This window comes from Diorhabda sublineata, chromosome 4 (assembly GCF_026230105.1).
Source record: "Diorhabda sublineata isolate icDioSubl1.1 chromosome 4, icDioSubl1.1, whole genome shotgun sequence".
Lineage (NCBI taxonomy): Eukaryota > Metazoa > Arthropoda > Insecta > Coleoptera > Chrysomelidae > Diorhabda > Diorhabda sublineata.
In genome coordinates this window covers 25,295,590-25,312,394 of record NC_079477.1, presented here as the reverse complement: position 1 = coordinate 25,312,394, position 16,805 = coordinate 25,295,590, and the positions used below count along the sequence as shown (strand labels likewise).

At 33.2% G+C, this 16,805-nt stretch overlaps 1 protein-coding gene across 3 annotated transcripts in view; it reads right to left on the bottom strand.

Annotated features, from left to right (window-relative positions):
- LOC130442839 (GTPase-activating protein CdGAPr) overlaps positions 1–16,805 on the bottom strand; it is a 97,284-nt gene that overhangs the window by 30,657 nt on the left and 49,822 nt on the right. For 2 of the 3 annotated variants that reach the window (XM_056777203.1, XM_056777202.1), the window contains exons 4-7: positions 5,717–5,905; positions 3,850–4,034; positions 537–782; positions 261–392 (exon numbers count right to left, since the gene is read on the bottom strand). In XM_056777203.1, the coding sequence (XP_056633181.1) occupies positions 261–392; positions 537–782; positions 3,850–4,034; positions 5,717–5,905 (752 nt within the window). The remainder of the gene's footprint in view (positions 1–260; positions 393–536; positions 783–3,849; positions 4,035–5,716; positions 5,906–16,805) is intronic. The other variant, XM_056777204.1, reaches the window with a different exon arrangement.

The window sequence follows — 16,805 nt, the reverse complement described above, 5'->3', positions numbered from 1 at the left end:
TAGTAGTAGTAATAACTATGATCACCAAAGTTCGTTACAAGTAAAAAACTATTAGCCTTTTTGAGTAACAACCCTTATAAATAGTATTTAAACTACTCCAACGATATAAATCAACCAATTTGTTATTAAACGAAACTTTACGTACACATTTCCCATCTCTGATGACAATTTCATTTTCCTTTATACGAAAATTTCCCTAACAGCATATTTGAAATATAACCGCCGCCGCTTCAACTTGAATTATTTATGAAGTAACTCACCTAAAGTACATTTTCAAAAGAGATGCAACCGAGTGAATATCTTGCAGAATATCTTCTGTACACAAATTAGGTATTCTGTCTTCATCGAAAGCATTTCTGAGTTTCTGAATATTTGAAGTAACTCCGGATAATCTGCAATATTAAAAATTCCTTTCCAAATAACTAACGTAACTTCGTAGAATGGAATTATATTAACCTAAATTTCCTAGTATAGAGGAATAATTTATGAGATACAAGCTGATAAAGTAATTTGTATGGTTATTAGTATCCACTTACCTGTAAATTCCATCGACGATTCCGTGCTTCTCGATGAATTCGGCGCAACATTTCAACACCATCGGTACGTCATTGCCCGAATTGAGCAGGTGCTCCCCGAGATCGCAACCGAATACTCTCTCTTTCAAAATTCCTGATTGTTTCAATCTCCTCCTGGATGGCCTGTTCAAAATAAAACTCCTAAAGAATGTGATCAGTTTACCGTGTCTTCTCAAAACTGGTTTAATCGGTGTTAATGCTAAAGACCTACAAAAACGAAAAACACCGCAAAGTTAATTTTTTTTCTTTAGTCGAATAAAGCGCAAGACAAATTTATTTTATTATACACGGATTTGTTGGTCACACCCTAAAGGGATCCGTTTATCATGGAATGCTGTTCATCTACATGTTTTCATTAGATTTTGCTCTGCAACTTTCTGTCTTTTACTTTCTTCTTCTTCCACGTTAATTAATTTCCATTCTTCACTTCTTTTAAAAATGTTTATCCCTTTACTGTTTTAACTAGACTAATTTTCTCAATATCGTTAATTATACTTTCTTCATCTTCTCTTTTTTCCTTAATTTTGCTATCCAAGCACTGTAGGTTATCTCTACTCATAAATATGCATTTTATATATTTTTATTTACGTGTTTGAACTAATTTTTTTTTATTTTTTGACACTTTTTTTGGATATTTATTAAATTCTAATATAGAAAGTTTTACCTTCTACTTGAAACGTTATATATACAATTTTTTTAACTCATTTTAAGTGGTATAAGGAATCGAGGAGTTCCTTGAAAGACTATATAAGTGTAAGCGATTATTAAATCAACCAATTGTTATTTTAAATTGGAAGGTTCGATGGTACCTCTTATATATACTAAGGCCGTTTTTTTCAACCTCCGATCGCTCCGTGCAGACACTACGCGGGTAGAAGAAAGGGGGTATACGCTGTAAGAGATTGCGAAGATCTCGCACTACACACTCCGCCATTTTTTACATTCAGGTATCATTCGGCGTTGTGCTACAGCCACGTAAACATGTTCGCCATTATTGATACTCCCGCCAAGTGTGATTCGTTTTCTACAAGCTGAAGGCCATAGTGGTGCAGAAATCCATCAGAGAATCGGTGGTGTGCATGTGGAAAACTTCATGAGTGATGGTGTTGTGCGTGAATGGTATCGAAGTTTAAAGATGGTCGTAATGACGTGCGTGAAGGAAGGGGCCAAGGACGCAAATCTGTTGTTTCAGATGACCTGGTTCAGGAAGTTGACAGTTGTCTACGAAATTTCCAAGATCTGTTTTGTAAGTAACCATAACTTTACCAATTTTTTGGTATTAAAATTATTGTTTTATATGAACTTGTTTTTTATTTATAGCCCATCGGAGGTTGAAATAAAAAACGATAACGATAACCCCACAAAGCTCCCTGTTTAATTTTTAAAAACAAACCAATAGAAACTCACAATTTTTTGAAAATTTCAGTAGATTAAAGACTGAGATGGTGTTTCTGAAACAATACAATGTCTGAAATGCGTTTCGGTGACCTAGTTATCATCTTCAGCGACTGAAAGTCAACAATCTACTATCAGTCTCTGAAGACGATTACTTTATTATCGAAACGCGCATCATATAGTCCTATTGTAAGTGTTGGGGTAGTGTGTTCATCATTTATTCAATTTCACTGAGAATTTTTTGAATTGTCATCTCAGTGATATTTGATATAAAATAGGTTTATTTTGGTGGAAAGTAAATTACTTGGAGGTCTATTTTTTTTAATGATTATATTTGACAAAATCAAATCAAACCAACAAAAATATCTATTATTATATCATTTTGACATATTTTAGTTATAAAATAAGAAGTTATAAATAAGGGTGGAAATACATATGACGGCTCATTAGATTTGGATTTTTTAGAAAAAACTATTTTATAGTATATAAACAATTGCGAAAGTTATAGATGGAAAAATTTGTGTAGTTTTCAGGGAATATTTCAAAAACTGTCAATAAATGAGGATTTTAAATAAAATATTTTCAAAGACGAGGAAGTTTCTAATGAAAAAGCCTTATTTTCGGTTGCTCTATCTCCATTATTAACAATTTAAAGTTAATGCTGAAAAAGGACGGTTTAGAAAAGCAGATGTGTCCTTAAAAGCGAGGGTACAACATAGAATATTATCTTAAAAATATTAAATATTCAAAAAGTTATAGAACATTAGTACACTTCAAAAAATTTATTCTCTTCAAATAAATTGGGATTTTTGGTACCGAGTGGTGATGTTCAGTCTCTGAAGATGATAACTTGGTAATCAAAACGCGGGTTAGACGGTGTAATCGTGAGTGTTGGTGTAGTGATAGTGTAAACAGTGTGTTCAGTATGTATCCCCTTGGAAATGAAGTGATTTTTCCAAAAAAAAAAACAGCAACTGTTAAGTAACCAAAACTTAGAGCACCCTTGACAATAACAAATACTCTATTGTTCTAACTGAAAGAGATCTTCGTCAGGTGCTTTGGAATTCCGTAGTATCTGGGTAGAGGTCTCCTCCTCCGTGCATCAGAATCTGCACGCGGTATTATGTGTAAAGTCTAGCGTCTTCAGATTGATACATTCAGCAGATCTTCTCTGATTATAGTTTCCTAGAAGTGTTTTTGCCCGACTCAACGCCTGTAGATTGTCATTGTAACTGTTTTTACCCCTATTCAACTTCTTTCTTGGCACTTTTTTTTATTGTTCGGTAGGGTGCCTCATATGCTTTCATGTCACCAAAAATTTGAAAATTTACAATATTTTGGTTATTACGATTTTTTTCAATTCAAAATAGAAGTGACGATACATCATTTATTTTTATACACTGTGTCCACTTAAGGTCGTACCATACGGGAAAGTTTTTATTGTTAATATTATGAAAAAAAATTTTCTTCGTAAAAAGTTCTGTATGGTTTAAAAATTAAAATACGATCAATATTTTTTAAAATTTTCATCCTTTGAAATTTGAATCACACTCTAGAGCAAAGTACCTAAATTTTTATAACGAAAATTAATCGATTAGTTATCAAAAATTTCCAAAAAGTTGGACGTTTGTAAGCGGCCCTTGTTTGTATACATTCTCTTTCAAATGACCCTAAAAGAAATTATCTAACGGGGTTAAATCTGGTGGCCTAGCTACCCCAAACATCTCTGCACATTAAGGCGACACAGTGTATATTTATTATAAAGCGTGAGCGGTATTTTTTTTATTAAAGCGACAACGGTGAATACGCGTCTCTGTAAGACAATAAAAAAACATGCGAAATCATGCTAAAAATTCGATAAAAAAATAATATTTATTACCCAACGACAGGTGGCGGTAGAGGCATATTTCTCGGTACTTTATCTCCGATGATATGAACACAGTGTTGCGGAAAAAATCCCACTTGGAATCCCCTCTTTCCTCTCCACCACATCGATTCTCCTGGACTGGCCATATCAATGACGGAAATCATATCACCTACTTCTAAATTCAATTCATCTCGAGCCTGCAAGAGTAATTGAAAAAAAGGGTTTTCAAAGGATGAGTACTAAAACACCTAAAGATATTATAATGTTTCCCGGGCGAGGTTCACCGATAAACTTGTACAAGTTAATTAATTAACACTTAAAACGTTATTAAACTACAATTATTTTGTAATTATCTTATTAAACCGCCTGGATTGCTACCGTGAGCTCTTGCCATATATAGGCTTTTGCTATGTTCCAGAACATAATAGAATCTGTTCTTGTAACAGCCACAGAAACATCTTGAACATAATTCAACGTTTACCTCATAGATAGAGCTACCCACTATTATTTAAATAGTTTCAATTACATTAACTCTTACTGGCGTCGTCAGGCGATGAGCGACTGTGTACCCGTTACACTATGTTATAATTAAATTATGATTGTGTTTCGAGGTTACGCTGACATTCCGTGAATCTTTTTACGTTTAAAAGTTGTCTTTCCAACGCTTCTCTAGCTTCCCCATGCCGTGATTGAAGAAGGATTTGTCCTTTGCCTCACAATAGGCTTCAGTTTCAGCAGTTACTTCTTCAATTCAGCTGAATTTCTTATCAGCGAGCATTTGTTTGAGATCAGCAAATAACCTGTGGTCACTGGGGACCAGATAAGGAGTATACGGTGGATGAGTAAGCGATTCGAAATGTAATTCGTTTAATTTAACCATCGTTGCCAAGAATTGTGAATCGATGCATTGTCTTGGTGAAACAGTGGGTTCTTCTGTGACATATGAGGCCTTTTTACCTTGATTCTTGCATTCAAACGGCTCAACAACTCTATGTAGTATTCGCTATTGATTGCCTCTCCCTTTTGAAGATAGTCGATGGACAATATTCCATGCGCATCCCAAAATACTGGAGCCATAATCTTCCCAGCTGATTGTTGTGTGTTCGGAAGCTTCGGACATGGTTCAATAGCTGCTGCAGTCCACTCACATGATGATCGTTTTTGATTCCGGAGTGTAGTGATTGATCCGTGTTTCATCCAATGTCACATATCGACGCAAAAAATCTGATTTATTACGTGTCCAAACACTGGAATCATCAACACGTTGTTGTCTTTGATCGATTGTGAGTAAACGCGTCTCCCACTTTGAAAAAAGCTGTCTCATGGTAAAATGTTCATGCATAATAGTAAACACAGTGCTTTCTGATATTTTTACGGCCTCACGAAGTTTCAATTTACGATTAGATATAACCAATTTGTAGACTTTTTTGATGTTTTCTTGAGTAACCATCTCAATTGAACGACCAGAACATTCACCATCATTGGTGTCTCTACGACCACGTTTAAATTTAGCAAACCAATAACAAACGATTCTTTTCGAAGTCCGGATAAAACTTTTGAAGCCTTTGCTGAGCTTGTACAGTAATTTTTTTCATCAAGAAGCAATGATAAATCAACACACAAACAAAAGTGACTTATCGGAATATCAATTTTACACATAGTCTTTTGAAAGTTGGTACATCGTAAACGTCATACGGATTTGATAGTGGCAGCGCCATCTGTGTGTCGGTCACACGAGTTACATTTTCGTGTTTCTTATAGAGAAATTTGTATCTGTGTAGATGTATATATTTGCAGTTAATAATTCATTTCGAACGATATGAAAGATGCCGATGCGAATTTTACGTTCAAAAAGGTTTTTTTAAAATGGAATATTTACCTGCGAGACATATCTACGCACACTGTAAGCGGCAGCTACGGCCGGCGTGTTGATCGATCGACTTTCCTCGCTCGGCACCAACAATCTATGTCCTTTGTTGTCCATTTGAAGCCAATTTAACACAGGACCACAATTTACCGAATTGTCGGCTATTTTACTGAAACGTTCCAGGTAGACGATAAGTTTTGTCTGTAACAATTACATTTCATTTTATGTAGAAGTGAACAGTTTTTCGAAAATTTTTTTTTTAGTGAAAAATAATTTTTTTTAGTAAAAAAATAATTTTTTCCCATATCATATCCTATAGAGTAATTTTTTACATATTTGTAATCTTCGATATTAGAAAACTTATAAATAATTGAAAAATATAAATTTTTCTTTTTTTTATTCTTAAAAGTAAAAAACATTTCAAATTTCAGATTTTTTGTTCATACTTTCAAAAATTGGCAAAAAAAACAGAAAGAAAAGAGAAAGAGAAGAAAATGAAAAGTTGGTCAAAAAAAATATATTCCGGAATGAGTAGACGACGTGAAAATTATGCTGTGACAAAACAAAAATTCTCATACAATTTATGATAATTTTCTTCAGAATGTCTCTTTATGGTGAACGTTGGCATGTACAATGATCTGAAGATCCACATATCTCCTAAAACATAAATTTTATCGAGTTAAACAAAGAAAACCTTTTTATTAAAAAATCGATTGAAAAATTCATTTTTGTTATTTTTAGATTGTACCCTACAAAAGTTACAGATTGTTAACCATTGGGCATGAGCCGCTCCTGGCCCGGAACACCCTACATAAGGATTATATTTTCGTATCTGTCTTGCGCATATTAAAATCACGTTAGTTTAGCGTTTTTAAGGCCGTATAATCCATTTATCTTTAGCCCTGATGTCCGGCTTTTTAAATTGGTTTATGATTCGAACGAATAGCGAATAACTCTAAAATTAAGAGAAATTCGAAAAAAGCTGCTCGAACAAAAAATGTAGAGCATAAAATTTTCTACAAAAAAGATATCTAGTCATTTTTTCCTTCGAGCCATTATTTCTGAGTAAATCTCCTTCAATTTTGTGCTCTAAATTTTATGCTCTAGCACTTTTTTCGAATTCCTCGTAGTTTTCGAATCATTCGCGATTAATAATATTTTTGATTGTATAAACCCATTTAAGGTGAAAATTTTGATGTTAGGAACAAATACCTGGGATACTTTTTTGTAGAGAACTTTGTACTCTAAATTTTTCGTTACGGCAGTTTTTTTTCGAATTTCTCATAGTTTTCGAGTTATCCGCAATTCAAAATGTTTTGAGTACATAACTAATTTTACGGTGAAAATTTTAAGGTTAGGAAAAAATGCTTCAGGACCAATCTGTAGGGAATATTGAGCTGTACATTTTTTTCTCCAACACTTTTTTTCGAATTCCTCGTAGTTTTCGAGTTATTCGCGATTCAAAATATTTTTGGTGAAATTTCATTCATTTCAAGGTGAAAATTTTGAGGTTAGGAACAAATACCTGGGATACTTTTTTGTAGAGAATTTTCTATTTACTTTTTTTATTAAAGTAGTTTTTTCGAGTTCCTCATAGTGTTTGAGTTATTCACGTTTCAAATTTTTTTGTGTTTCAAGTCCCAAAATTTCTAAAATCAGTGCCCGTCAATTTGATAAGAGTGGTTAGACTTATTCGGTATCCCAAAAACTTCAAGAATGTAGAAAATAAAAACAGCCCAAGTTAATTTAAGGTTTTAGCTCAAAATCGTCAAATTTGTCAGTACTTTCAGTCGAAAAACAATTACAAATATAATATTATATAACCTTAATGAATTTTTTTGTAGGAATTTCAGATAATTTTATATGAATTTTCTCATTAGATGTTTGACATAAAAAATATGATTTTGGGAACAAATTCTAAACGTCATAAGAATCATTTTTAATAATCGTTAAAAAAACGATTACATCGAAAGTCGAAAATTAAACATTAATTTTTTTCGTATCACAAGAAATTCTATGAACGCCAAATATAGGTCAACAAGATACTAAAGCGACCCAGCAGCGAATTTATTGGAGTAAATAAATTGGCGTCTATATTCTGGAAACTCGATCGGTTATATCAAGTATGGCACTAGGTTAGAAGAATAATGAAACTTCAATTTAGACAAATTTTTCAACAAAATAAAGTTGAAATATGGTAAATTCAAAATCAGACATTGTAGATTACAATTTTTCTGGGGTTTTTCTTTAACCTGATAATGGCTATATCTGTACTAGCATACCTTTTAATTTTATCTAACTGTTTTCATGTCGCAATAAGATATCATAAGTAATATTACCACGGGAGACGGACCCTCAACCCACGCGCAGGACACTACTTTAAAACAAATCCAACCCTACGAAGAGGGCTAGCCAGAAACAATCGAATCCTATGTATCCGCGACAGCCGACAACACAAACGCGTAACCACTTTAAAGTAAGCGAAACTCTGCAGAGGAAGCGAATCCTATGTCAGGGCCAACCAGAATCAATCTAATCCAATGATAAACATATCATATCCCTCCTCTCTTGCTTGGAGTATAATATTTCATGAAATTTGGCATCATACCCTATAAAAAGTTTCAAAAATTGGAAATTTCTTGCCAATTTTTTCCGGATAAGTTATTTTTTTTGGCATTTTAATAAACAATTTTGAGGTTACGTTGAAAATCGAAACAAACGTTGTAGAACTCTTAATTACCTACAAATCTTATACACAACTTCAGTTTTTATAATGAATATTCAAGTCTTAAATCGCAAAAACAGTTTATAACCCCTTTCACCCCCTATATGGTTATAAACATCCAAGTATTCGATTTATTTATTCAATTAGCAAAACACAAATATCGAAATGGCTAAAAAAATTACTATTCTACCGCCGTTGCTGTTTGAATTCGAATATTTTCACATACCGATTATGCAGCTGATTAATTTCATTTTTAATTTGTTACATTTTCAACTGAAACCGACTCTGATTATTACCAAGCTTACTGATCTCTATAACACAATTACTAACGGATATATGCCCTTTACCCCTATCCCTCACATCGGCTCAAAAGGGATTCCTACTAAGGAGCATCATAATTGCACAACTACGGATACCACCATCATCGTTCATTATTTTCACTATGACGTGTCGAGAAGATTTAATTACAGTTTTATATAAAGATTTTATAATTTAAAGTCATAAAGAATTAAATTTTTAATCGTATTCTTAGATAAACGAGTTTCTCGTCATTTCCAACTAAATTAATATTATCAGGCAAACTAAACGACTGGATTACACAGGGAAGGATAAGGAAATTTATCTGGAAAAGTGTGAATTGTCTGCAGTCCTCAAATACTAATCCTACTATTGTTTTTGTACAACTATACACAACATATTATCGAAAAACGTTGTATGTCGATTAAAAAGTGACATATATTTGACTTAAGTGTCTTTATTTGATAACTAGACCTCGTACAGATGGATTTTTCAAACTAGTTACGAAAAAAACATTTATAAGTCGTCCCGATACGGATCTGATAAATTTCCAGACGTTTAAATCTGAAGCCGGAGAAGGGATTTCAGATTTTTAACTAGATTTAAATCAAGGATATTGAATTTCGTTATTTTGGTGCACGACATTTGATTTCCCGAAATATATTGTTACATTGTTATGAATTAGCTTCATTTCATCGCTTAAATTTTGATGCAACTATAAAATAAAACCAAATTAAATATTTTGTATATTTTTGGATTTGAACGCTTCCGGGTACACGGGTTTTTTGCGGTACTATAACTTACTAAGAATATGTGTAAACTAGTAAAATTCACTATTTATGCCGTGTGAATGAGTATTATGAGCGCCCCGGCATATAAATTCTGAGGTCGGAACTGTTTGATACTTTGCATAGTCCTTCAAGTGAGAAAAGATCCACTTTACCATTCGATATAGGACAAAAGGGTCTACATATATGGATGATAGTCAAATTCCTTAATTTTATATTTCTTAAATTATACAGGAGCAAAGCGTTGAGTGGAAATTTTGCGACAAATTTCTTAAAAACCATACTAACTTCATTTATGGAATCACAAAATATAAATAAAGAAAAATCGAAAGCAGTATACGAGGTCTAGTCGATAAGCACTTGACTATTTGATTATGACACAAACTTTTGTATAGACGCATCCAATACTGTGGAGCCTACTAGCGTCTTGATTTTTTTCTGTACACAACTAACCTTTAGAATCACCTCCCTGAAATTTCAACACAATTCTACATTTATTTTGGCATGAGTGATTTTTCAAACATACATATGTTTTTTATGGAAATTTGTGCGAGTTTGAATCCTCGTATTTCCAATATCACGACATTTAACAACGTCCTGATTTTTTTCTATAGAGAACTAACCTTCGGAAACACTTTCTTGAAATTTGAGCACAATCCTACATTTATTTTGGAGTGAATAATTTTTCAAACATACCTATGTTTTTCATGAAAATTTGAGCAAATTTGAACCCTCGTATTTCCAACATCGCGAAATTTTACAACGTCCTGATTTTTTTCTATAAACAACTAACCTTCGGAAACACTTCTCTGAGATTTCAGCACAATCCTACATTTATTTTGGCGTGAGTGATTTTCCAAACATACATATGTTTTTCATGAAAATTTGAGCAAATTTGAATCCTCGCATTTCCAATATCACGACATTTAACAACGTCCTGATTTTTTTCTATACAGAACTAACCTTTAGAATCACCTCCCTGAAATTTCAGCACAATCCTACATTTATTATGGCGTGAGTGATTTTCCAAACATACATATGTTTTTTATAGAAATTTGTGCGAGTTTGAATCCTCGTATTTCCAATATCACGACATTTAACAACGTCCTGATTTTTTTCTATACAGAACTAACCTTCGGAAACACCTCCCTGAAATTTCAGCACAATCCTACATTTATTATGGCGTGAGTGATTTTCCAAACATACATATGTTTTTCATGAAAATTTGAGCAAATTTGAATCCTCGTATTTCCAATATCACGACATTTAACAACGTCCTGATTTTTTTCTATACAGAACTAACCTTCGGAAACACCTCCCTGAAATTTTAGCACAATCCTACATTTATTATGGCGTGAGTGATTTTCCAAACATACATATGTTTTTCATGAAAATTTGAGCAAATTTGAATCCTCGTATTTCCAATATCACGACATTTAACAACGTCCTGATTTTTTTCTATACAGAACTAACCTTCGGAAACACCTCCCTGAAATTTCAGCACAATCCTACATTTATTATGGCGTGAGTGATTTTCCAAACATACATATGTTTTTCATGAAAATTTGAGCAAATTTGGATCCTCGTATTTCCAATATCACGACATTTAACAACGTCCTGATTTTTTTCTATACAGAACTAACCTTCGGAAACACCTCCCTGAAATTTTAGCACAATCCTACATTTATTATGGCGTGAGTGATTTTCCAAACATACATATGTTTTTCATGAAAATTTGAGCAAATTTGAATCCTCGTATTTCCAATATCACGACATTTAACAACGTCCTGATTTTTTTCTATACAGAACTAACCTTCGGAAACACCTCCCTGAAATTTTAGCACAATCCTACATTTATTATGGCGTGAGTGATTTTCCAAACATACATATGTTTTTCATGAAAATTTGAGCAAATTTGAATCCTCGTATTTCCAATATCACGACATTTAAAAACGTCCTGATTTTTTTCTATACAGAACTAACCTTTAGAATCACCTCCCTGAAATTTCAGCACAATCCTACATTTATTATGGCGTGAGTGATTTTCCAAACATACATATGTTTTTCATGAAAATTTGAGCAAATTTGAATCCTCGTATTTCCAATATCACGACATTTAACAACGTCCTGATTTTTTTCTATACAGAACTAACCTTCGGAAACACCTCCCTGAAATTTTAGCACAATCCTACATTTATTATGGCGTGAGTGATTTTCCAAACATACATATGTTTTTCATGAAAATTTGAGCAAATTTGAATCCTCGTATTTCCAATATCACGACATTTAACAACGTCCTGATTTTTTTCTATACAGAACTAACCTTCGGAAACACCTCCCTGAAATTTTAGCACAATCCTACATTTATTATGGCGTGAGTGATTTTCCAAACATACATATGTTTTTCATGAAAATTTGAGCAAATTTGAATCCTCGTATTTCCAATATCACGACATTTAAAAACGTCCTGATTTTTTTCTATACAGAACTAACCTTTAGAATCACCTCCCTGAAATTTCAGCACAATCCTACATTTATTATGGCGTGAGTGATTTTCCAAACATACATATGTTTTTCATGAAAATTTGAGCAAATTTGAATCCTCGTATTTCCAATATCACGACATTTAACAACGTCCTGATTTTTTTCTATACAGAACTAACCTTCGGAAACACCTCCCTGAAATTTTAGCACAATCCTACATTTATTATGGCGTGAGTGATTTTCCAAACATACATATGTTTTTCATGAAAATTTGAGCAAATTTGAATCCTCGTATTTCCAATATCACGACATTTAACAACGTCCTGATTTTTTTCTATACAGAACTAACCTTCGGAAACACCTCCCTGAAATTTTAGCACAATCCTACATTTATTATGGCGTGAGTGATTTTCCAAACATACATATGTTTTTCATGAAAATTTGAGCAAATTTGAATCCTCGTATTTCCAATATCACGACATTTAAAAACGTCCTGATTTTTTTCTATACAGAACTAACCTTTAGAATCACCTCCCTGAAATTTCAGCACAATCCTACATTTATTATGGCGTGAGTGATTTTCCAAACATACATATGTTTTTTATAGAAATTTGTGCGAGTTTGAATCCTCGTATTTCCAATATCACGACTTTTAACAACGTCCTGATTTTTTTCTATACAGAACTAACCTTCGGAAACACCTCCCTGAAATTTCAGCACAATCCTACATTTATTATGGCGTGAGTGATTTTCCAAACATACATATGTTTTTCATGAAAATTTGAGCAAATTTGAATCCTCGTATTTCCAATATCACGACATTTAACAACGTCCTGATTTTTTTCTATACAGAACTAACCTTCGGAAACACCTCCCTGAAATTTTAGCACAATCCTACATTTATTATGGCGTGAGTGATTTTCCAAACATACATATGTTTTTCATGAAAATTTGAGCAAATTTGAATCCTCGTATTTCCAATATCACGACATTTAACAACGTCCTGATTTTTTTCTATACAGAACTAACCTTCGGAAACACCTCCCTGAAATTTTAGCACAATCCTACATTTATTATGGCGTGAGTGATTTTCCAAACATACATATGTTTTTCATGAAAATTTGAGCAAATTTGAATCCTCGTATTTCCAATATCACGACATTTAACAACGTCCTGATTTTTTTCTATACAGAACTAACCTTCGGAAACACCTCCCTGAAATTTTAGCACAATCCTACATTTATTATGGCGTGAGTGATTTTCCAAACATACATATGTTTTTCATGAAAATTTGAGCAAATTTGAATCCTCGTATTTCCAATATCACGACATTTAACAACGTCCTGATTTTTTTCTATACAGAACTAACCTTCGGAAACACCTCCCTGAAATTTCAGCACAATCCTACATTTATTATGGCGTGAGTGATTTTCCAAACATACATATGTTTTTTATAGAAATTTGTGCGAGTTTGAATCCTCGTATTTCCAATATCACGACATTTAACAACGTCCTGATTTTTTTCTATACAGAACTAACCTTCGGAAACACCTCCCTGAAATTTCAGTACAATCCTACATTTATTATGGCGTGAGTGATTTTCCAAACATACATATGTTTTTTATAGAAATTTGTGCGAGTTTGAATCCTCGTATTTCCAATATCACGACATTTAACAACGTCCTGATTTTTTTCTATACAGAACTAACCTTTAGAATCACCTCCCTGAAATTTCAGCACAATCCTACATTTATTATGGCGTGAGTGATTTTCCAAACATACATATGTTTTTTATAGAAATTTGTGCGAGTTTGAATCCTCGTATTTCCAATATCACGACATTTAACAACGTCCTGATTTTTTTCTATACAGAACTAACCTTCGGAAACACCTCCCTGAAATTTCAGCACAATCCTACATTTATTATGGCGTGAGTGATTTTCCAAACATACATATGTTTTTCATGAAAATTTGAGCATATTTGAATCCTCGTATTTCCAATATCACGACATTTAACAACGTCCTGATTTTTTTCTATACAGAACTAACCTTCGGAAACACCTCCCTGAAATTTCAGCACAATCCTACATTTATTATGGCGTGAGTGATTTTCCAAACATACATATGTTTTTTATAGAAATTTGTGCGAGTTTGAATCCTCGTATTTCCAATATCACGACATTTAACAACGTCCTGATTTTTTTCTATACAGAACTAACCTTCGGAAACACCTCCCTGAAATTTCAGCACAATCCTACATTTATTATGGCGTGAGTGATTTTCCAAACATACATATGTTTTGCATGAAAATTTGTGCGAGTTTGAATCCTCGTATTTCCAATATCACGACATTTAACAACGTCCTGATTTTTTTCTATACAGAACTAACCTTCGGAAACACCTCCCTGAAATTTCAGCACAATCCTACATTTATTATGGCGTGAGTGATTTTCCAAACATACATATGTTTTTCATGAAAATTTGAGCAAATTTGAATCCTCGTATTTCCAATATCACGACATTTAACAACGTCCTGATTTTTTTCTATACAGAACTAACCTTCGGAAACACCTCCCTGAAATTTCAGCACAATCCTACATTTATTTTGGCGTGAGTGATTTTTCAAACATACATATGTTTTTTATAGAAATTTGTGCGAGTTTGAATCCTCGTATTTCCAATATCACGACATTTAACAACGTCCTGATTTTTTTCTATACAGAACTAACCTTCGGAAACACCTCCCTGAAATTTCAGCACAATCCTACATTTATTTTGGCGTGAGTGATTTTCCAAACATACATATGTTTTTCATGAAAATTTGAGCAAATTTGAATCCTCGTATTTCCAATATCACGACATTTAACAACGTCCTGATTTTTTTCTATACAGAACTAACCTTCGGAAACACCTCCCTGAAATTTCAGCACAATCCTACATTTATTTTGGCGTGAGTGATTTTCCAAACATACATATGTTTTTTATAGAAATTTGTGCGAGTTTGAATCCTCGTATTTCCAATATCACGACATTTAACAACGTCCTGATTTTTTTCTATACAGAACTAACCTTCGGAAACACCTCCCTGAAATTTCAGCACAATCCTACATTTATTATGGCGTGAGTGATTTTCCAAACATACATATGTTTTGCATGAAAATTTGTGCGAGTTTGAATCCTCGTATTTCCAATATCACGACATTTAACAACGTCCTGATTTTTTTCTATACAGAACTAACCTTCGGAAACACCTCCCTGAAATTTCAGCACAATCCTACATTTATTATGGCGTGAGTGATTTTCCAAACATACATATGTTTTTCATGAAAATTTGAGCAAATTTGAATCCTCGTATTTCCAATATCACGACATTTAACAACGTCCTGATTTTTTTCTATACAGAACTAACCTTTAGAATCACCTCCCTGAAATTTCAGCACAATCCTACATTTATTTTGGCGTGAGTGATTTTCCAAACATACATATGTTTTTCATGAAAATTTGAGCAAATTTGAATCCTCGTATTTCCAATATCACGACATTTAACAACGTCCTGATTTTTTTCTATACAGAACTAACCTTTAGAATCACCTCCCTGAAATTTCAGCACAATCCTACATTTATTTTGGCGTGAGTGATTTTCCAAACATACATATGTTTTGCATGAAAATTTGTGCGAGTTTGAATCCTCGTATTTCCAATATCACGACATTTAACAACGTCCTGATTTTTTTCTATACAGAACTAACCTTCGGAAACACCTCCCTGAAATTTCAGCACAATCCTACATTTATTATGGCGTGAGTGATTTTCCAAACATACATATGTTTTTTATAGAAATTTGTGCGAGTTTGAATCCTCGTATTTCCAATATCACGACATTTAACAACGTCCTGATTTTTTTCTATACAGAACTAACCTTCGGAAACACCTCCCTGAAATTTCAGCACAATCCTACATTTATTATGGCGTGAGTGATTTTCCAAACATACATATGTTTTGCATGAAAATTTGTGCGAGTTTGAATCCTCGTATTTCCAATATCACGACATTTAACAACGTCCTGATTTTTTTCTATACAGAACTAACCTTCGGAAACACCTCCCTGAAATTTCAGCACAATCCTACATTTATTATGGCGTGAGTGATTTTCCAAACATACATATGTTTTTCATGAAAATTTGAGCAAATTTGAATCCTCGTATTTCCAATATCACGACATTTAACAACGTCCTGATTTTTTTCTATACAGAACTAACCTTCGGAAACACCTCCCTGAAATTTCAGCACAATCCTACATTTATTTTGGCGTGAGTGATTTTTCAAACATACATATGTTTTTTATAGAAATTTGTGCGAGTTTGAATCCTCGTATTTCCAATATCACGACATTTAACAACGTCCTGATTTTTTTCTATACAGAACTAACCTTCGGAAACACCTCCCTGAAATTTCAGCACAATCCTACATTTATTTTGGCGTGAGTGATTTTCCAAACATACATATGTTTTTCATGAAAATTTGAGCAAATTTGAATCCTCGTATTTCCAATATCACGACATTTAACAACGTCCTGATTTTTTTCTATACAGAACTAACCTTCGGAAACACCTCCCTGAAATTTCAGCACAATCCTACATTTATTTTGGCGTGAGTGATTTTCCAAACATACATATGTTTTTTATAGAAATTTGTGCGAGTTTGAATCCTCGTATTTCCAATATCACGACATTTAACAACGTCCTGATTTTTTTCTATACAGAACTAACCTTCGGAAACACCTCCCTGAAATTTCAGCACAATCCTA